Source organism: Balaenoptera acutorostrata, chromosome 10 (assembly GCF_949987535.1).
Source record: "Balaenoptera acutorostrata chromosome 10, mBalAcu1.1, whole genome shotgun sequence".
Taxonomy (NCBI): Eukaryota; Metazoa; Chordata; class Mammalia; order Artiodactyla; family Balaenopteridae; genus Balaenoptera; species Balaenoptera acutorostrata.
Window position 1 is genome coordinate 46,855,012 of NC_080073.1, and position 22,606 is coordinate 46,877,617.

At 41.2% G+C, this 22,606-nt stretch overlaps 1 protein-coding gene across 2 annotated transcripts in view; it reads left to right on the forward strand.

Annotated features, from left to right (window-relative positions):
• Positions 1 to 22,152, forward strand: part of SNRK (SNF related kinase) — a 63,079-nt gene extending 40,927 nt beyond the window's left edge. For both annotated transcript variants that reach the window (XM_057555502.1, XM_057555503.1), the window contains 4 exons: positions 7,137 to 7,278; positions 10,970 to 11,182; positions 13,538 to 13,672; positions 18,330 to 22,152. In XM_057555502.1, the coding sequence (XP_057411485.1) occupies positions 7,137 to 7,278; positions 10,970 to 11,182; positions 13,538 to 13,672; positions 18,330 to 19,554 (1,715 nt within the window). In that variant the 3' untranslated portion in view covers positions 19,555 to 22,152. The remainder of the gene's footprint in view (positions 1 to 7,136; positions 7,279 to 10,969; positions 11,183 to 13,537; positions 13,673 to 18,329) is intronic.
• The last annotated feature ends 454 nt before the right edge of the window (positions 22,153 to 22,606 follow it).

Below are 22,606 nucleotides of genomic sequence, written 5' to 3' on the forward strand. Positions count from 1 at the left end.
AATGAAAATAATGTAAAGTCCCCGTTCCATGCTCTTTCTCTAACTTTCCCTACTCATCCCCCCCCCCCGCCCCAATTACAGACTTGGTGGATCCCTTGTGGTCCTAGGAGCTCAAGCTTAGGCTATGATCTATGCCTTGGGAGTTTGTAGTTTTATTAGCAAGTTATTTTTTTTTATGGAAAAGGTAATTTAAAATATCCACTAAAATGAATTTTTATTAAGACAAGTACCCCCTCCCTCCCTTATTTTGGGTGGAATATCATAGATAATCTTTCTTGATTCCACTCTTAGTCCTGTAACACCAGATGTGTAGTCCTGGGGACCAAACTCCTGAGTTACCACCTTTTTCTTTTTTTTTTTAACCTGAATTACTAAAAGGCCTTCCTTGTTCCTCCTGCCTCCCCCCAGTCTCTTAGTTTTTCTTTGCTGTGTTGGCTTTGTGCCTTCTTGAGCTTACCTGCTTTCTGTTTCTGTTACCTGCTGTCTGTTTCTCACAGTGAATTAGGAGCCCCAAAAGGGCAAGGGTGTCTCTCATTTATTTCTGTGTTTGCTGTGCCTAGACAGAGCCTGGCACAGGTGAACAAGAGCGGGGCGGCAGCAGCCTCCTTGGGAATGCTTTCTGTGTGCCGGTCTCTGTCCTGAATACTTAACCATGAATTTGATTCTTATCCGTTTAATGCCTACAGCAGCTTTAAGAGGAAGTAACTATTCTCATTTTTCAAGATGGGAAACATATTTTTCAATAACTTGGTTAAAGTCATACTTCGTGTTTGTTTAGTGACTCTTTTTATCTCTTTCCTTTGGCGCCTAGGATGGAAAAGTTAATGATTCAAAGACAAAAAGTAGAGTAAGAAGAGAAAAAGTCTGGAAAATAAGCAAATGGAATAAATGGTCCCTTGAATAATGTCGTGTCCATGAGAGGGTTATTTGCCCTTTCCAAAACTTTACCCCCTCAGTTACACTGCCGTTCTTCTCCAGTTTACATGCTTCAAATCATGTCGTTTAGCTTTGGAAACTACTTGCCATAGAATTGTATTTCTGAGTTTCTCAAATTGTAAGCATTTCCATGTTCAGAAATTATTTGAGCCGTAACTGAAAACAGTGGAAACAGTGTATATATTTATGTTGTTTTTCTTTTCTACTCTTCTAACCATGCATCAGTTCCTTACAGGCAGAGTGTGTTAGCTTGCTTGGGCAAATGATCCGGAAGAGAACATTTCCAAATAATTGGACTTCCTTGTTGCTATTGAGGTTAATATTTAACAGGAGAAGAGAGTTTCTTTAACCAAATTAGAATTTGGGGTAATTATTAGTTGATATTTATTTTATTTGTTGTATTTTTAAATCATTGGTTTTGTATAATTGTACTGTCAGGTATCATCTCCAGTTTAGCATAGAGAAAAAGTAAAAAACCAAACTAGTTAGAGTATGAAATGGTAGAAGAAATAATTTAGCCAAACTCATAAAAATTATTGTGTTTTTAGGATTTATATGGAAAGATATGAATTTATTATATCTCAAATGTATATGTATTAATGGTTAGGTTTGGTTACAGTAGTAGCATTAGGCACTGTCAATATTGTAACAACAGAAGAAAGTTTTTTAACTATCTTGATTTTTATGATTATGTATTTTTATTGTAAGCCATTTAAAATCCCCTCTTTGGGATTATTATGTATATATTAATGTTTATATTATAAACAGAAACTTCCCTCCTTGTGTAATGAACATCAGTGAAAAGGTGGGTTTACTTTACAGTTAATTTCTAGATCATGACTGTTTTGTAAAATGAAGGACACATGCATTAAAGGGAGAATAATTGTAATTGCCAGTTGTTCACAGTGGTGGCTAGGGAGTTGGAGCAGGTGACCAGAAATAGCAGGTTCACGTTGTACAAAGAGAGTTTAAGTTAAACATCAACTCTATAAGTTTCCTTTTAAAAATCTTAATAAGGTATTCCTAGAATTGGGGATATAAATTCTTCTCACTGAATATTTAAAAAAACAGGTGCAACTAACCACCATTACTGAGATTGTTTGACTTTGAATGGGGATGGCCCTCTGGATTCCAAAATGAAGATGAAGAAATGTGGGTCAATGAGTGGAGTGGAGCCCTGAGACACCTTGCTGTCCTGGGGCAGTAAGATAATTCATGCATCCAACAAGTAATGCCAGGCAGCCTCTTGGGGACACTGCAGAGCCAAGGGTTTGAACTGAGTGATCCTCAGGTCCCTTTCGTTCTCATTTATATAAATGTTTTAATTTTAGTAGATTTCCCCATCTCCTTCACTAATTTCTATTGGAGCATCCTTAGTAAAATTTATTGTACATATAAAAAAATCAGTGTGTGTGACTTTTGGGTTTCTGCCTTTATTGCCCTCTGTTTAATCTGGACCAAGGAAAAGATGTTTTATTAACGAGTTTTAATTCTCATGGAACCTACATAATTTTGGGTGTTTAAGCTTAAATGAAAAGAGAGGTTGAGTGTTAACAGATGTGGTGACAAAGGCCTTGTGGCCTGCCCCTTACTCTCTTCTAAGCCTTTCATGGTCTAGAAAGCTTCTTGAATTGATGTCGTGTTACATGCGTGTTCATATAATCATGTCTATACTTTAGTTTCTGGAATGAATGAATGAATGACTTGTGATGGCCTTCCTAAATTGAGTCATTATTTTTCCATCTGAGTGATGGCTTTGTTTTTTATTTAGTGGTGAGAAGTAGGGGGTTATTTGTTATTATAGGAGTTAGTGTTGAGAGGGTCCTCAGATGTCAGCTAGTCCAGCTTTCCAACCAGTACAAGAGTGCCTTATGCAGGAGATTAGACGATGGTTACTTAGATGATGGTAGTACTTTACTAACGTACTACCTTTTCCAGTGTTATCATGGTTTTATTAAGTAGCATCTGCTGTTTTTAAAGTCAAAGTGTGCCTTCTGATTACTATACCTTCAGTCCTAGTTCTTTCCTCTGAAGTAATACATAACCAGTCTTTTTCCTCATTGACATCCCAGCCCAGGAATATTTTTCTCCTCTCTGAGCTTTAATTTTCTTGTCTGTAACATGATTTGGTTACCTGACCAGGACTGAGGTTTAAGAACAACCTGGACAATTGTGACCTTAGGCAAAACCCTTTTCATGTCTCAGAGTATTAGTATGTTAGTTTTATCTCTGGTGTATAATACAATGGGAAAAATGGCAGTGTGTGTACATTGGTTTGAGAACCTTGATAGGTACTTTCCAGTTGATGTTCTTGCCATTAATAAATGAATTAATTCATTTCTTCATTGAACATTTATTGACCATTCCCTATGTGCCTGGCACTTGCTTGGGTCTTAAGTGAATATAAAAACAGGGAATACGACAGATACCTTCCCTGCCTGACTGAGGCTTAAGTTCTCTTCCCTAGATCTTTTTACTTTGAGGTATAATGCTTTCCTAAAATTTTGTTTTATGTTTTTAAAAATTTTTTATGTTGGAGTAAAGTTGATTTACAATGTTGTGTTAGTTTCAGGTATGCAGCAAAGTGATTTAGTTATACATATACCTATATCAGTTCTTTTTTCAGATTCTTTTCCCACATAGGTTATTACAGAGTATTGAGTAGAGTTCTCTGTGCCATACAGTAGGTCTTTGTTGATTATCTCTTTTATATATAGTAGTGTGTATATGTTAATCCTAACCTCCTAATTTATCCCTTCCCTGACCTTTCCCCTTTGGTAACCATAGGTTTGTTTTCTAAGTCTGTGAGTCTGTTTCTGTTTTGTAAATAAGTTCATTTATATCATTTTTTAGATTCCACATAAAAGTGATATCATATGATATTTGTCTTTGTCTGACTTCACTTAGTATGATCATCTCTAGGTCCATTTATGTTGCTGCAAATGGCATTATTTCATTCTTTTTTTATGGCTGAGTAATATTCCACTGCATATACGTACCACATCTTCATTCATCTGTTGATGGCCATTTAGGCTGCTTCCATGTCTTGGCTATTGTATATAGTGCTGCAAAGAACATGGGGTTGCATGTATCTTTTCAAAGTATGGTTTTTTCCATATATATGCCCAGGAGTGGGGGTTGCTGCATCATATGGTATCTCTATTTTTAGTTTTTTAAAGAACCTCCATACTGTTCTCCATAGTGGCTGTACCAATTTACATTCCCACCAACAGTGTAGGAGGGTTCTAGGAGGGTTCCCCTTTTTCCACACCCTCTCCAGCATTTATTGTTTGTAGACTTTTAAAAAATTTTTAATTAATTAATTAATTAATTTGGCTGCACCAGGTGTTAGCTGTGGCACACGGGATCTTCACTGACGCACGCAGGATCTTCGTTTCAGCATGAGGGATCTTTTAGTTGCGGCACGTGGGATCTTTAGTTGTGGCATGTGGGATCTGGTTCCCTGACCAGGGATTGAACCCAGTCTCCCTATGTTGGGAGAACAGAGTCTTAGCCACTGGACCACCAGGGAAGTCCCCTATCGTTTGTAGACTTTTTGATGATGGCCATTCTGACCCGTGTGAGGTGATACCTCATTGTAGTTTTGATTTGCATTTCCCTAATAATTAGTGATGTTGAGCAGCTTTTCATGTATCTCTTGGCCATCTGTATGTCTTCTTTGGAGAAATGTCTATTTAGATCTTCTGTGCATATTTTGATTGGGTTGTTTGTTTTTTTGATATTGAGCTGCATGAGCTGTTTGTATATTTTGGAGATTAATCCCTTGTTGGTCACATCGTTTGCAAATATTTTCTCCCATTCTGTGGGTTGCGTTGTGTTTTGTTTATGGTTTCCTTTGCTGTGCAAAAGCTTTTGAGTTCAGTTAGGTCCCATTTGTTTATTTTTATTTTCATTACTCTAGGAAGTGGACCCAAAAAGATATTCCTGAAATTTATGTCAAAGAGTGCTCTGCCTATGTTTTCTTCTAAGAGTTGGATAGTATCCGGCCTTACATTTGGGTCTTTAATCCATTTTGAGTTTGTTTTTGTGTATTGTGTTAGAGAATCTTCTAATTTCATTCTTTTACATGTAGCTGTCCAGTTTTCCCAGCACCACTTATTGAAGAGGCTGTCTTTTCTCCATTGTATATTCTTGCCTCCTTCATCATAGATTAATTGACCATAGGTACATGGGTTTATTTTTGGGCTTTCTATCCTGTTCCACTGATCTGTTAGTCTGTCTTTGTGCCAGTGCCATACTGTTTTGATTATTGTAACTTTATAGTATAGTCTGAAGTCAGGGCGCCTGATTCCTCCACCTCTGTTTTTCTTTCTCAAGATTGCTTTGGCTATTTGGGATCTTTTGTGTTTCCATATAAATTTTAAGATTTTTTTGTTCTAGATCTGAAAATTTATTTCACAGGGCTGGTAATTTATTTCACAGGGCTTGCATTGAATCTGTAGATTACCTTGGATTGTATAGTCATTTTGACAATATTGTTCTTCCAGTCCAAGAACATGGCGTATCTTTCCATCTGTTTGTGTCACCTTTGATCTCTTTCATCAGTGTCTTACAGTTTTTGGAGTACAGGTCTTTTGCCTCCTTAGGTAGGTTTATTCCTAGGTATTTTATTCTTTTTGATGTGATGGTAAATGGGATTGTTTCCTTAATTTTTCTTTCTGCTCTTTTGTTGTTAGTGTATAGAAATGCAGCAGATTTCTGTGTTAGTATCTTGCAACTTTACCAGATTCATTGATTAGCTCTAGTAGTTTTCTGGTAGCATCTTTGGGATTTTCTATGTATAGTATCATGTCATCTGCAAACAGTGACAGTTTTACTTCTTCTTTTCCAAATTGTATTCCCTTTATTTCTTTTTCTTCTCTGATTGCCGTGGCTAGGACTTCCAAAACTATGTTGAATAAAAGTGGTGAGAGTGGACATCCTTGTCTTGTTGCTGATCTTAGAGGAAATGCTTTCAGCTTTTCACTGTTGAGAATGATGTTAGCTGTGGGTTTGTCATATATGGCCTTTATTATGTTGAGGTAGGTTCCCTCTGTGCCCACTTTCCGGAGAGTTTTTATGATAAATGGGTGTTGAATTTTGTGAAAAGCTTTTTCTGCAGCTATTGAGATGATCATCTGGTTTTTATTCTTCAGTTTGTTAATGTGGTGTATCACACTGACTTGTGGATATTGAAAAATCCTTGCACCTCTGGGATAAATCCCACTTGATCATGGTGTGGGTATCCTTTTAATGTATTGTTGGATTCATTTTTCTAGTATTTTGTTGAGGATTTTTTGTGTCTATGTTCATCACTGATATTGGCCTGTAATTTTCTTTTTTTGTTGTATCTTTTTCTGGTTTTGGTATCAGGGTGATGGTGGTTTCTTAGAATGAGTTTGGGACTGCTCCTTCCTCTGCAATATTTTGAAATAGTTTCTGAAGGATAGGTGTTAACACTTCTCTAAATGCTTGATAGGATTTGCCTGTGAAGCCATCTGGTCCTGGACTATTGTTTGTTGGGAGGTTTTAATCACAGTTTCAATTTCAGTACTTGTGATTGGTCTGTACATATTTTCTGTTTTTTCCTTGTTCAGTCTTGGAAGATTGTACCTTTCTGAGAATTTGTCCATTTCTTCTAGGTTGTCCATTTTATTGGCATACAGTTGCTTGTAATAGTTTCTTATGATCCTTTGTATTTCTGTGGTGTCTGTTGTAACTTTTCCTTTTTCATTTCTAACTTTATTGATTTGAGTCCTCTCCCTTTTTTTCTTGATGAGTCTGGCTAAAGGTTTATCAATTTTGTTTATCTTTTCAAAGAACCAGCTTTTAGTTGCATTGATCTTTACTATTGTTTTCATCATCCCTATTTCTTTTATTTCTGCTCTGATCTTTATGATTTCTTTCCTTCTACTAACTTTGGGTTTTGTTGCTTTAGTTGCTTTAAGTGTAAGGTTAGGTTGTTTATTTGGGCTTTTTTTTGTTTCCTGAGGTAAGACTGCATTGCTATAAACTTCCCTTTTAGAACTGCTTTTGCTGCATCACATAGGTTTTGGATCATCATGTTTTGTTTTCATTTGTTTCTAGAAGGTGTTTTGACTCTTCAAAATAAAATAATCTTGTTAGTCTACTTTTGCTCCTCTGAGTGTTTTTTGTTGTCTAACTAATTCAGTATTTAACAGTGTGTCTTTGATTTGTAGATATATGGAGTCTGGGAGTGATCCTTTTCATGTTGGTGTGTGGGCAGCCACCATTTCAAGAGGCCAATGACAGTGAAACATTGACCATGATCATGGATTGCAAATATACAGTACCATCCCACGTATCTAAAGGGTGTAAAGAGTAAGTAAAAAAAAAAAAAAGTATGTGGGTATCTTTGTTCATTTTAATTTTTGAACCCAATATTTCTGCTCTTGTTAAGTATGTTTTGGGGAGTTAACCACAGAATATGATTGAAATTTAATATTGGAGTACAGAATGTATTAGTCTATTTTTCAAATATGCCAGTTTTCAAGAAACCCATTATATGCCTCCTCAGCCTCCAGGAGAAGTGGGTTACTTTCACTTGAAGAATTACCATAAGAACTACTTTCTCTTTTTGCACCTGGAATTATTTGACGTTCCAGAGAAGAGTTAGGGAATTTTCTTTCCTGAAATAGACCATCAACACACCATTTTAGGATTTACATAGCATGCCTCATAATTTTATTCATGTACCTCTCTCCCCAGTTGACTGAAGAGCTCTGTTTTGGTTCATGTGACTATGGGAAGAAGTATATGCAAGCTGATTACTTGGAATTTAAAGTACTATATATATAGTACTGTGATATGTGTAGTGATAAATTCATAATGGAGTAAAAGAACTGCTGGAAGTTCAGTATTTCTTTGATATTGTGGTGATATTTTAAAATAAGGTCACCTGAGATGATAGCTACTTAAAGGATTTTGCTAGAATAATAAAGTTTTTAGTTTCTCCCATCAGCTGATAAGAAGGAAATCTGAGCTTGAGGAACCTTTTCTCCAAGTGGATCCCCATCTTAGGCCATAGTTAAGAATTTAGGAATTCCAACTCTCTGGATTCAGCTACTGGTTTCTCAGTTTACTAATGATATGAGAATGGTGGAACCTACCTTACAGGGTTATTGTGAAAATTAAATGAGTTAATGTATATAAAGCTTGTAGCTCAGTCTTTAGCACATAAGTAGCACTCAAAATGAATATTGGTGATGAATATGATGATGATTATTGATGATGATTACAATCCTCCCCTCCCCCTCCCCCTCCTCCTCCTCCTTTCCCCCCCACCCTTACTATTATTATTCTCTACCCCAGGAAGCAGGCTGCTCTCTGTGGGTATATGTTGTGTGCATGTTAGATGTTTGTAATTCAAGGAGTATCTCCATAGCCCCTTCTGAAAAAACTAAAACAGAGTAACTTATTTTTATATTGACATTCATCATTCAAAAGAATGGATAAAATGTGTATGTAATGAAATGAACCCATTATCCAGCTTAAGATAAAGAACGGTTCTAATAATTTAGAAGCCTCTTCTTGGTGTCTCCCTCCTAGAGGGATTATCTTTGATAATCATAGGACCATTCAGTTTCTACTTTATCCTACTTCTTCCTTTTTCCTGTCAGTTTTGTTAAGTTTTGTTTCTTAAGGAGCTTGTCCATTTTATCTAAATTTTCAAATGTATTGGCCTCAAGTATTTATAATATCCTCTAATTATATTTTTAAAGCCTATGAATTAGTGGAGTTGTTGCCCTTTTTCATTCTCATACTGATTTTTTTGCCTTCTCTATTTTTGTCTTGATCAGTCGTACATGAGGTTTGTTCATTGTAATCTTTTTCAAAGAACTATCTTTTGTCTTTATTAATTTACTATTATATTTTTGGTTTTATGCTGTTGATATTCTTTTGTCTGTATTATTTCCTTCTGCCTACTTAATGGGCTAATTCTTTTGTTCTTTTTCTTATGCTGGGTGTTCAGATCATAAATTTTCCTTTTCTAAGGTAGTAGTTAAGGCTATAAATTGCCTCTTAGTACCATTTCAGCTGCATCCCATTAGTTTTGATTAATAGTCCTTTTGTTATTCAGTTCTGATTATTTTATAGGTTCCATGGGTTTATTTAACCTATTACTTTCAGAGGGGTATTTTAAATTTCCAAATGTGTAGCTTTACTAATTAACTTTTTGTTATTCATTTCTAACTTAATTGCATTGTGATCCAAGAATATAGTCTATATGTTACTAGTTTTTTTAAAATTGGTAAGGCTTCCTATGGCTTAGCATGGAGTCAATTTTTGTAAATAATCCTTTTGTTCTGGAAAAGAATGTATGTTTTCTAATTGTTGGGGTCAGAGTTCTGTATAAATCCTTAAGACTAAGCTTGTTTATTACGATGTTTAAAATTACTTCTGAGTCTTTTGACTGCTTGATCTATCACTTACTGAGATATTCTTCCACTACATGGAAGTATATTATAGGCAAATAAAAATAGTGATTACTCCCATTAATACAACATTGTAAATGTATTTTTCTTATTCTTGAAAGTCTCTCAGTGTTTGCTTTGGGTGTTTTGGGGGAATGTTATTAGGTCCAAACAAGTTGAAAACTGTTGTGTCTTGCTGGTGAATTGAACCTTTGTATCACTATTTATCTCTAATAATGCTTTGGGCTTTAAGGTCAGTCTATGTTATCTAGTTTTAGCTAACCACTCCAGTTGTCTTTTGGTTAGCATTTATGTGCTATATAGGTTTCCATTCTCTTACTTTAAATCTTTTATTGTCTTGTTTTTCGCTACATCTTTTTTTAACAATTGGGAGCTGGATTTTTGATGAATCCTATCTGACCAATGCTCCCATCTGAGCATTGTCTTTTAATTGGAGAGTTTATTCCATTTATTTTTATTGTGTTCACTGATAGAAGTAGATGTATTTGATGTCTTTGCATTCTGATTTTGCCATCATGTCTTTCAGTTCTTGCAGTGGTACCTTGTTTCCTTTGTACTTTTTGACTGCGAGGTCAGATTTCTTATAAAATTATGTGGGAGTTCTTTTAAGTTACATTCCCTAGAGAAACAGTTTGCATTTGCTTTTCTTCTAGTTGCCCATGGGCACGTCCAGCCTGAAGCCTCTTAAAATTAACTTTTTCACTATGTGTACCATACAGATATACTGTCATTAATTTGGACCACAAACTTGTGAGAGGACCAGCTTGTAGTTAGAAGTTCTTAGAAGAAATTCCCCCATCTCACCTCCACAGCACTGTTGAGGCAGGCAAGTTTCCCTCTTGACATCTTAGCAGTAGGTTTGTTTCTTCTCGTTCATCTTCACACTGAAGCTGGGGTCCCAGTTCTTTGCAAGGGTTCTAGTTGCATCCCCCACTTTCAGTAGGCTGTACATATTATATTCTGGTTATATTCTGTTTCGTGTACTCAGTGTGGAAACAGAAAAAAGCAGAAACAATCAGGCCAAGGCCAGCTTTGTTATTTGCTCCTAAGAGTCTTGCTTTTACTCTGTTTTTACCTGCTGAGTAGTTCGTCCGTCCATGCTTCTGTCTGCCCTCCCTCCCTTCCTTCCTGCCAACACAATGCCTTTAAACAAAATATATGTCTAAAAATATATGTCATTTTGGTTGCTTTCATCAGGATGGTCATTCATTCTTCTGGAAACAGAAGTTGGCTCATGCACCCTATTCTGTATGTCGTTGCTGATCATTGTATCTGATTCCGGTATGCCACTATGCCACAGTTAATTCAAGGACAGATGTTGGTACCTAGAGTTAATTCTAGATGATAGGAAACTGCATTTGTGTGTTTGGCTTGTCAGTATATCTGGTGGTTGTGATTTTTTATTTTATGCATCTGATGGCACTTTCTTTATTCCCATCTGCCCCACCATCACCTCTAGTGGACGTAATGAAATTGATGGTATAAGTTTAGGAAACAATTCTGATAAATACAGTAACCCACCATTACTAATCCCTGACAGCAGTTTGCTTTAACAATGGACTTACCTTCCTTTCCAGCCTGATCACAAGGATGCTACAGAGAGATCCCAAGAGAAGGGCCTCTTTAGAAGAGATTGAAAACCATCCTTGGCTTCAGGGAGTGGACCCTTCCCCAGCCACGAAGTATAACATCCCCCTCGTGTCATATAAAAACCTCTCGGAAGAGGAGCACAACAGCATCATTCAGCGCATGGTGCTCGGGGACATAGCGGATCGGGATGCCATTGTCGAGTATGTCAGTGCTCATCACTACAGGGGCCGCGGGCTTAGGGTTCTTGGGATGGGCTCTTTTCTTAACGTGTCAGGGCTTGGGGACACTGTGTAATGGATAGGGTTGCCAATTGGCAGGGGTTGTGTCATTTATCTCTAGAGTTTCTGGCCTCGTGCCTGGCTCATAGGTTTTGTTGGTCTTTTGTTTTTATTTTTGTACTAGTGAGCAGTGAGTCCTGTGGCCTTTCTCCCTTCTTACAGAAGTGGATTGGAATAGACTGTTTTATATCCCAGTACATGCCTTGTCCATTGCTGTATCCGCTTAATTCTTGGGTCTCCCTCTGGTCCCCATAAAGAAGCAGGGACACTCAAGGGGGCGACACCACAATTCCTCAAAATCAGGGGTTGCTATATGCGTCCAGTCACACATTTTTGTAAATAAAGTTGTAGTGGCCCACAGCTGAGCCCATTTGTTTACATGTCCATGGCAGCATTGTGCTGCAGTATCAGCGTCATTGCGAGATGGACCATGTTACCTACAAAACTCAAAATATTTACTGTCTGGTTCTTCAGAGCCCTTGCTGCAGTAATCTGGAACCCACGAGATGCACAAGTTGTTAGTTACATTTTTTAAAAGCAAAGACAGTTTTTTTATAACCTAAGAAGTTTGGAATCAAGGATAATATAAAGATGCAGTTGGTTTAACAATGATATGATTCATTTCTGTAAGAGGTCCTGTCTATAGAAATACGAAGCGTTTCCACAAATGAAAAGTCAAAAGTTATTTAACCCATTGAATGAAATAGTTGGATATGATGGAAAGAGGATATACTCTGGGGGGCAAAAAAGAGGTTCCCATCGGGAGGGCCACTCTGGCCTGGCTGAGTGATCTGACCCAGGTACCTGACCTCGGGGGAGAGGAGGCTGCAGGCTGACTCACCTCTGCAGTGTGGCAGACTGTCACACGTGGCACCTGAGGGCCTGGTCCCTGAGAAGGGTGGTGTCTGTATAAAGGACATGCATCTTTAGGGTACACTGGAAAGAAGGATTTACAAAACTAATTATCATTTTGGTTTAAGTACAGATTTCTTCAGGTTTCTGAGTGCATTCTCAGTTTTCACAGATTGACCTAAAGAAACAGAGAAGCGCAGGACACTTGCTCTTTCTGCCAAGGACACTCACTTTAGGAATGTGTGGAAAATGATTTTTCACTTTTGAGTGAATAAAAGGCTATTTGCATCGCCCTGAATTGGCTTAATATTTTTAAATGAATAAGTACATGCAGTGGTGTAGTATAGAACTGTTTAATTCATGTGAATTCAGTTATCAATCCAGAAGGAGAGGTAATGCCTTAGGGGATGCCCTGAGCCCGAGTCCTCCCAGCTGGTCTCAGGCAGCGTGATTCCTGAGTTCATAGACACGTTTGTTGGTCCCCTTAACACAAGCCCACAGCTCTACCCAGTGCTCAGCTGAGGAAACCACTCTGAGAAGTCATTGTGGCCCCGAATTTCACCTCGGGCTCTTCCTTCAGAACCTCTCATCTCAGCCCCACTTGCCCCCATTAGCTGAGGCCCCACCATCCGTTTTGTGAGGAGAGACTCCTGTATTGTTTACTCCCGAAGTGTTCATTGCGTATGTTCGCTGACTACAGAAAGGTCCTGAAAAGCATAATTACATATCTCTGGGCTTTGTGGATCCTCTGTGGCATTCCTCCTGTGTCCTGCTACCGGCCAGCTGCAGGAGGGCAGGCAGGCTGTGTGCCCCAGCACAGCGCTGGCCAGACTACGGACTCAGAGAGCATTACTTTTGAGGTGGATGAATGAATGCGTAGATTTTATTCAAAGAAGAGGCTAATGACATGCTTTCAATATATTAATTCATTCATGTCGGAAAATGCCAATAAATACAAAGAGTATAAAAATAAAGCTTTTTCTAATTTTTCTGATTGACACTATTGTTTCAGTGTACATTCATATAACTCATTTCATAGTTCAACTGGAAGCAAATAAGCCAGTGTAATGGAAATAAACACTGACACACGTTAAATTTTTGGATAATGTGTATATTCTTGGAAACTTTATTATCTTATGCATCTAAAACCAACATCCAGCTCAGCTGCCATCAGCATTTTGGGTTTTTCTTACTAATTGAACACTTTTATGCAGTTGTGTCTTAGAATTTTAAGAATGATCTACTAGGTTTTTTTCTTATTTGTGTGTGTGTGTTGGGGTTTTTTTTCCCCTGTAATTTTAAAGATTCCAGGTCATTGGATTTCATTTGCTTGTACTTAAAAAAAAAAAAAAAAAAATCCAGTTCTGCTTGTGAAAAAACAAACCTGCGAATGTGGCTTATATTCACTCTCTCTTATTTCCTCAGAGCCCTGGAAACCAACAGGTATAACCACATCACAGCCACTTACTTCTTGCTTGCTGAAAGGATCCTGAGGGAAAAGCAAGAGAAAGAAATACAGACCAGATCTGCAAGCCCTAGCAATATCAAGGCCCAGTTTAGGTGAGAAAAAAATCTTCACTGATTTTAGTAAGTTAACGTTTTGAAATAGAGAACTTTTTTTGATGTTTCCTAAGTCTGTGGGGTGGGAGTATAGAGAGTGGTGACAGCCTCGCTGGAGGGGCCACCTGTGGGCTCTCCACGTGAGTGGGGGCCCTGGTTCCTTGGTCACCAGGGACGCCTTCCTCTCTCGGGCTTAGCGGAGAGAGGGGCTGCACTTGCTGGCTTGGCCACAAAGACACCTGCGGAGAAGCAGCAGCCTCAGGCTAGAGTGCCAGCTATTTTCACTAAGCTCTTCCAGATCGGACATGTGTAAATGTGTTATTTTCTTTAATTTTTTCATTCTAGGAACAAGGCCAGGTTTTCCCTCAGTATTTGACATAATTTTAAAAAACATACAGAGCATGTCTGTGGCATGATGCTGTCTTAGGATTTCAGGAATTTGGCAGTCACATCAGCTAGTTGATTTGTCATCTGCTTGATCTTGGGAGGTCACTTAACCTCTCTCTGACTCAGCTTCCTGTGAAGTGGGAGTAGTAATCCTGTTTACCTCTTGGGGTTGTGGTGACGGATAAACGAATTAGTATATGTGAAGTGCTTTGAACTGAGCTCCACGTGTTTGCTGTCATTGTTGTGAACGTTTCCCCACCACATCGTCTTTGGGAAAGCTGTGACTGTGCGCTCGTCTCCCTGTGTTTGCCTTCCCCTTCCCTTCCTTTCCCGACTCTCCCCCTTCCCCCCTGCCCACCTCCTCTTCTCCCCCTACCTTCCTACTCCTCTTTTTCTTCTGCCATATTAGCTTTCCATTTAATATCAAAGCTTGGGAAGGGTTACTTTTTTTGTCAACATTATGAAAATTTATTTAGACTTTATCTTTATTCAGATGAAGTAATCCATGGAATTAGTGATTCAAAAACAGAAGGAGGGACTTCCCTGGTGGTCCAGTGGTAAAGAATCCGCCTTCCAATGCAGGGGATGAGGGTCAATCCCTGGTCGGGGATCTAAGGTCCCACATGCCGCGGGGCAACTAAACCTGTGCACCACAACTACTGAGCTCGCGTTCCTCAACCAGAGAGCCTGCGTGCCGCAAACTACAGAGCCCACACGCTCTGGAACCTGCATGCCATAACTACAGAGCCTGTGTGCTGCAACTAGAGAGAAGCCTGCGCACCATAACGAAAGATCCCACATGCTGCAATGAAGAGCCCGTGTGCTGCAACTAAGTCCCGACGCAGCCTAAATAAATAAATAAGTAAATAAATATAAAATAAGTAGTTAAAAAAAAATTTTTAAAAACCAGAAGTATGCTCTTGGTTTTAAATAATTCTCTACTTGTACATCCAGCTATATAAACATATATGTGTGAATATGTAACAGTAATTACTACTTAGAAGAGGAAGAATACCATTGGATTTTAAACTACTTGCAGTCACCTTGCCACGTGTAGGTTGTTGCTTGGGATGGAGCAACAGAGAAGAGACAAGAAAACATTCCCGGGTGACCAAAGACTAAATATTTAGAAGTCTAGTTTAATGGGAAGATGAATTTGCTAACTTCATCTATATCCTGGCCATATTCTTGCATAATGAAAACTAGGCACTCTGTCTGGTGTCAGCTTGGAAGAAGACTGGGCCCCAGGGAGCATGGGGACCCTTGCACATGGGACAAACCAGGAGAGTGACAGTGAGTGGTTAGGGTCAACCTAGTCGTGACCCGAGCCCTCTAGCGTGAAGGAATGTCTCCAGAGCCGTCACCGCATGCTGCGCCACCAGGCCTGCAGCTGCCCCAGTGTTTTGGAGAAGGGATATTTGGAATTGAACTGTTTCATTTTTAGGGGAACAGATCGGAACTCAATCTGAAGTTGAGCAGATATGTAAATGAATTAAATTGGTTTTACTGTATCATGGAAATTACAAAGCCAACAGTAGCTGTAAAGAAATATCAGAGCCTTCCATGCAGTTTCCTTTTACCCACCTGGGGATTACAGCGTGGAGATGCTGTCATGGCCTGTCCTCCGCCTGGGGCCCAGGGCCCACTGGCAGGTGGTGGATGTCTGCTTACTTGCCTTTTCTTTGTTGTCAAAACCCTGCACCCTAACTTGGTTCCATTGCTGGGTGTGCCTTGGGGTCAGAGTGACTTGGGGTGCAGAAATGTGGACTGAGTCAGGAGATTGGCGTCTAACCAGCAGAGTTATTTGTGGGACATGGGTAGGTCAAGTCAGGGAGAGCCAGCCCTAGAGAGCAGATACGCTCTTTGGGTCCTGCCAGCATGGGATGGAAACACGTGTATTCTGTTAGAAGAGCTTTGTGAAGTCCTCCGGGAGCTGAACTCCACATGGGTGGGACCAGTGCCCGCATCCTTCCAGAGAGAAACTAGGAGGTAAGGAAAACCACAGAGGCCTGACTGCAAAGGCGCCATCCATTCGATAGGTAGTCATTCAGAGGGCTTCCTGGGTTGCAGAGTGAAGCCACTGCTCTGGGGTTTAGTATCCACTGAACTCAGCCTAGATGTCACTGTCTTCAAGCCCGTGTGGCCTTGGGCAGGTTGCTTACACTCTCTGTGTTTTGATTTCTTCACTGTCAAGGGAGGGTGGGATTGTGGTGGGATTAAATGAATTAATTGCTGTCAGGCTCTCTCCACAGTGCTGGCTCTAGTAAGTTCTCAGTGTGAACTGTGCTGTCAGTGTGACTCGTTTGTAATTCTTGTTAGCAGTCTTTCTTATCTTTCGTTAAGATAAGCCGTGATTTTCTTACAGTGTTGTGCTCATTAAGTCTAGCACAGCGTTGGGGCCAGATATGTTCTCAATAAATGTGAGCTGTTTAACCATCTGATTTACTCACATAAATAAGAGCCGTTGGTTCAGAAGTGGAGATAGCGTGTCCGGTGCAGCTGCAGCGCTTGCCCATTTGGTTTCTGGGGGTGGGTTCTGAGGGTGGTTTTGGCTTTCTCTTGGGGTTGGTGGGGAGAGAAGCGCCTCTGGCACCTCTGTGCCCCCCCCCCCAGTGGACTGGCTGCCACTCTGGGGGGTCAGACGCACTGTCCGCACCTGCCTCCCACTACAGGGCCCCCAGCATTTGCCAGGGCGACCTTTTGGGTGGCTGCTCTTTGAGGAGCAGCCTGAAAGGAATGTTGTGTGCCATTTCCTAGGGCCCCGAGGCTCATCTGGAGTTGGTACAGTTGTGTTGTGAGGACAGAGGACTTGTCCAGAGACGCTGCTTGACCTCAAAATCATTGAACACCCAGCTTGTATAAGCTACCAAGCAGTGACCAGCAAACGGACCCACTCCATCCTTGAGAGAGAGGAGGAGGCTCCGAGTTGGGGGAACGAGGTCTGCTGTAGACTCCTGTGGGTTTTTTTTTTTTTTTTTTTTTTTTTAAATATTTTTGCCTTGTTTTGTGTCCTCAATTGGTTTTTCACTTCAGTTACTTTTTTTTTTTAATTAATTAATTAATTTATTTATTTATTTTTGGCTGTGCTGGGTCTTCGTTTCTGTGCGAGGGCTTTCTCTAGTTGTGGCAAGTGGGGGCCACTCTTCATCGCGCTGTGCAGGCCTCTCACCATCGCGGCCTCTCCCGCTGCGGAGCACAGGCTCCAGACGCGCAGGCTCAGCAACTGTGGCTCACGGGCCCAGCCGCTCCGCGGCACGTGGGATCTTCCCAGGCCAGGGCCCGAACCTGCGTCTCCTGCATTAGCAGGCAGGTTCTCAACCACTGCGCCACCAGGGAAGCCCCCTGTGGGGTTTTTAAGTCTACAGATTTAAACTGGGTTTTATGTCTAGGATAACGTAAGTGGTGTGAAGTGGAAGTGTCAGCGTACCAGTGGCTGTTTCAGTGTCACTGGTGTCTAGTGTTCCCCGGGGCAGAGAGGGCAGTTGAGAATTCAAGATGTTTATTCAGAACAGGCTGGAGACCTCACTTTCATAAGTCTTCCTTGGGCTACCAAGCAGTGTTCTTACTACTTGGGTGACTCTGGATTGGGGGATAAAATCAAAGTTTAAATAACAGTGGATTTTGCTATGCAGGACTCCTGTGTGGTCATTTAAAAAATGTATGTATTTAGTTTAGAGGGTGCATATTTTAATTGGTGAAGAAGAGATTTATGTATGCCAGTATTCACTGACTTTTCTCTCCAGTATCATATTTAAATACAGTAAACTATTTCCATTTGTTTTTGTAAACACCAGCTTTTAACACCATCCAGTAAAATCTGGAGGACTGGGTATTTCAGGTGAATTTATTAGCAGTAATATACCTTCAAAGGTTGTGATCTTAAGACCGAAAGGAGCAAAACCTGTGTTCAGGTTTTGCTTTGGTGATAACTCCCTTGTACTTTCTAAAAAGGTTTTTCTTGTGGTATAAAACGTTTCTATAGAAAAGATGTTTGCCCCCTTTTCTGACAACCGTGATGAAGTTTTCATTTGGCCAATAAGCCATAAACGGAACCACATTTCAAAATCACATTTGCCCTTCTAGTGTCCTTGTGATGTTTACAGGATGTTGAATGGGTTTGCAAGGCTGCTGTTTCTTTTTGTGTCTTTCGTTTTCTTTTTTTTTTCTGTAAAGTCTGTGTATTTTGTCCCAGTAAGTTTTATTTAAGGTCCTTGAGTAAAGTCTGTGTACCATTACATAGCTTTTCTTTTTTCTTCAATCTGTTACATAGGCAGTCATGGCCAACCAAAATTGACGTGCCCCAGGACCTTGAGGATGACCTCACGGCCACTCCTTTGTCCCACGCGACTGTCCCTCAGTCTCCTGCTCGGGCTGCCGACAGTGTCCTCAACGGCCACAGGAGCAAAGGCCTGTGTGACTCGGCTAAGAAAGACGACCTCCCCGAGTTGGCCGGGCCCGCGCTGTCCACGGGGCCGCCCGCCAGCCTGAAACCCGCGGCCAGTGGGCGGAAGTGTCTGTTTCGGGTGGAGGAAGACGAAGAGGAAGACGAGGAGGACAAGAAGCCCATGTCCCTCTCCACACAGGTGGTTCTGCGCCGCAAGCCGTCCGTCACCAACCGCCTGACATCCAGGAAGAGCGCCCCGGTCCTCAACCAGATCTTCGAGGAGGGGGAGTCGGACGACGAGTTCGACATGGATGAGAACCTGCCTCCCAAGCTGAGCCGCTTGAAGATGAACATTGCTTCCCCGGGGACGGTGCACAAACGCTACCACCGCAGGAAAAGTCAGGGCCGCGGCTCCAGCTGCAGCAGCTCGGAGACCAGCGACGACGACTCGGAGAGCCGCCGGCGGCTGGATAAAGACGGCGGCTTCACCTACTCCTGGCACCGCCGGGACAGCAGCGAGGGGCCCCCGGGCAGCGAGGGCGACGGGGGCGGCCAGAGCAAGCCGAGCCGCGGCGGCGGGGGCGCGGACAAGGCCAGCCCCAGCGAGCACAGCGCCGGCGGGGGCGGCCCCGCGGGGGGCTCGGGCGGCGCCCCGGGCGGCACATCAGGCAGCGCCCGCCGCTGCGCCGGGCCCGGCTCCTCCACATCCACGCAGCTGGCTGCGCGCGGCGCCGGGGAGCTGGTGGAGAGCCTCAAACTCATGGGCCTCTGCCTCGGCTCCCAGCTGCACGGGAGCGCCAAGTACATTATCGACCCGCAGAGCAGCCTGTCGTTCTCCAGCGTGAAGGTCCAGGAGAAGTCCGCCTGGAAGATGTGCATTGGCTCCGCCGGCGGCGCGGCGCCCGCCCCAGCAGTGGGCGGCATGAAGTTCTTCTCTGACCACGTGGCAAACACCACCACGGAGTTGGACCGGATAAAGAGCAAGAATCTGAAAAACAACGTGCTCCAGCTACCTCTGTGCGAAAAGACCATCTCTGTGAACATCCAGCGGAACCCCAAGGAGGGGCTGCTGTGCACCTCCAGCCAGGCCAGCTGCTGCCACGTCATCTGACCTCGGTGCGCGTCCTGCTCAGAGCGGCGAAGACCGGCTCACTTCACTGGTCCCTTTTCGGTTTTCCTCTTTTAAAGCGGGCAATTATTTATTACTTTTTCATTTGTTCGCCTGACAACTTGACAAATGCATGGTCTTTGTGCATGCTGCTAGACACTCCTTTTTTTCCCAGCCGAAAAGTCTTGTGTAATTTTTACATTTATAATTTTAATGTGGATGATCAGGATTAAATTAAAATGTATATTTGGAACCTAATATAAATGGAGCACTTAGAAATTTGATGTTCTGCACTTACCTAGAGAGAGAAAAAATGCTTTTCCTTGTGAAAAACCTAAATTCCTGCTCCGACCTTCTGTGACATGGAACCTCCGTGATCTGAGGCACGCTCTGGTGTCTGAGGCAGAACCAAAGCAATAACGTTGTGATGCCGTCAGGCCTAGAGCCCGCGAGCGTGCTGCGCGCCCCCAGACGCCGGGGCCCGTGCAGAGTACAGTGAGCGTCTGCACTGACAACCTTAAAACCATGATTTCAGCATACCCACACCTGTTTGTCTTAAGCTATAGTGTGAAAACAGTTTGGGCTCTTAAAATTTAACTGAAAAAGATTTTCTTGTTTTGTAATACGTGAGATAAAGTACTTAGATTTATAAGGCAGCTTCCCCGTAGAGGTAAATCACAAGCAGACAATCTCATTTTGTAATGTGATAAAGTGAACTGATGATGTCTTAACTCTACTTACAGAGTGTGTGTCTGTCTAACAGAACAAAACGATGCTTGGTGTTAATTCTTTCCTGGAGGGCACACCCCAGGGTTCCTTTACAACCACATAGATAGAAGAAACTATAGGGCCTAATATAGAAGCAAAGGTGTACCCAGATGTTGGCAAAGTCAAAACCCCATAAATTAAAAAAAAGAAAAAGATGATTGGCATTTGATTTTTAGGAGTTTGATAATTAGGTTGTCTCTTTTGTTAACTTCCATTCTTTTACGTCTTTTAGCTCAGCTACCTATGAAAATTGGCTGATTAAAAAATATACATAAAAGGGTAAGAATTCACACATAAAGCAAACAGAAATGCACAAAGCCTGCTTTGTTTTTTGTTTTGGTTTTTTTTTTTTTTTTTTGCTGTAAGTGTTTTTCACTTTGCCTTCCTGCAAAAACAATAATCAAAGAACTCTTGCTTTAAACTATTCCTGTACAAAGACTACTTTTGACCAGATAATCATCTTTCGTGGCTTTTATCTTGTAGGACACAGTATCATTTTGGAAGGGACCAGATGCTACTTTTTCATGCTGTGCCCAGGGGGTCTTAAAAGCAACGCTTAGAGACATTGGTGATAGGATGTGGCTGGGCCCCAGGGCCTTCTCACACTCATCAGCCTCCTGTCATGTCTCTGCAGTGACAGTCGCCTGGTCCGTAGAGTGGGCAGAGCACCAAAGGACAGCATTCCATTGGTCACGGTTTCTCCAAGTACACACTGACTCTGCTACTTTAGGATTCATATGTTTTACTCAGAACTCTGAATTTCACAGTATACTTACTAAACTAAGTAAAGATGATAGTCAAAATACTTATTTTACTTTCTAGACCTAGGCTAGATAACATTTTAAGCTACAGCTCTAGTTCATTGTGATATTTATAATTGAGAGCTATGAGAATAGGTGTGTGGGTGAAGCCATAGAACATATTTGCTTGAAATTCTTGAGCAGGGATCTTATAAAGGGCCAGAAATAAGATGTGTGGTTCACATAGATAGTGAGCGTAACATCTGTATTAAACGTAGGAGAGAAGTTTATAAAGGGCATTGGCAATAAACTCTTTGTTGCAGCTGTTTTCCAAGTCATGTAAATACTTTTTCCTGTGATTATGTATAGCCTTGGAATGGCACCTTTTAACTAACCCATATGTGTTTGGTTTTCAATGGTTTTTTATATTCAAATGTATATATGGTGCTCACTTTTAGGATCAGCAGTGTTGACCATTTATGCTGCATAGCTGTATCATAGCCTTACTAGTTGTGTGTGGTTGGTTGACCCTCTGGGTATACAAATGTTAGTCTGAGTGGCGTCTTACTCATTTGTTCATAAGTGAATGATTGTGCATGTGTTGTATGTCATAGTATGTCGTCACATAAAAGGGAGGGAGCAAATAACCATTACATTAAGATAATATTGGACCAAATGACTTACTTGCTCTAAACAGTTTCTTGTACCCCTTAACCTGTCTTCAGAAGTTGCATAGAGTTACAGTAGTGTGTAAATTAAATATTGTGGAAAAACAATTAGTCTTGTATTTTTCTGTATGTGTGTATATATATATACATATATATACATATATATATATATATAAAATGATGTACTTCTGGCAGTTCTATCTGTATTTAAAGTTGTGACAATCTTGACACTGATTTGAAGAATAGCCGTGAGACTGACTCAAAGATGTCCCTTCCAAGTAAGAATTGATGTGTGTTAAGAGGGTACAGAATTATCAGCTGATTTGGTCGGTTGCTTCCACTGCTGGTTGATATTCCTCATTGTGTAAACATTGACAGGTATGTGACAAATGGGAAAAAAAAGTCCAGATAATAAAGTGGCATATCGGTGTTCAGCAATATAAACTGTGTCGCATATTTTGTTTCTTCTTATGAACGCAGCTCTGTATAGTCCCGGCCTGGGTTAGACCGAAGTTCTACATGCTGTGTGCGCACCTGCACCACCAGATGTGACTGAAAAAATGCATTCGTGACTGTTCTCACTTTAAACTCGTGACCATAAGTCTCAGGTGGGTCCCAGGACTGCCCATTAATTAAACTTTATTTCCCCAATTATCTGCTTTCCTCACTCAGCCAGTCACCATGCTCTCAATAAATAAACCAAAGCCGTTAGAACTGCCCCCAAGCTCCCACTTCTACTTTCCTACCTTCGTGTGTGTCCACGTGCCCTGCTTTTCCTCCTGGTAGCGTGACTCCAGGTAAGTCCCTTCACTTGCCCCTGGAGACTTGACAGGTGTTAAGTGAGACCTGAGGACTTTGCCATTCTCTTCTTCCCTCTGC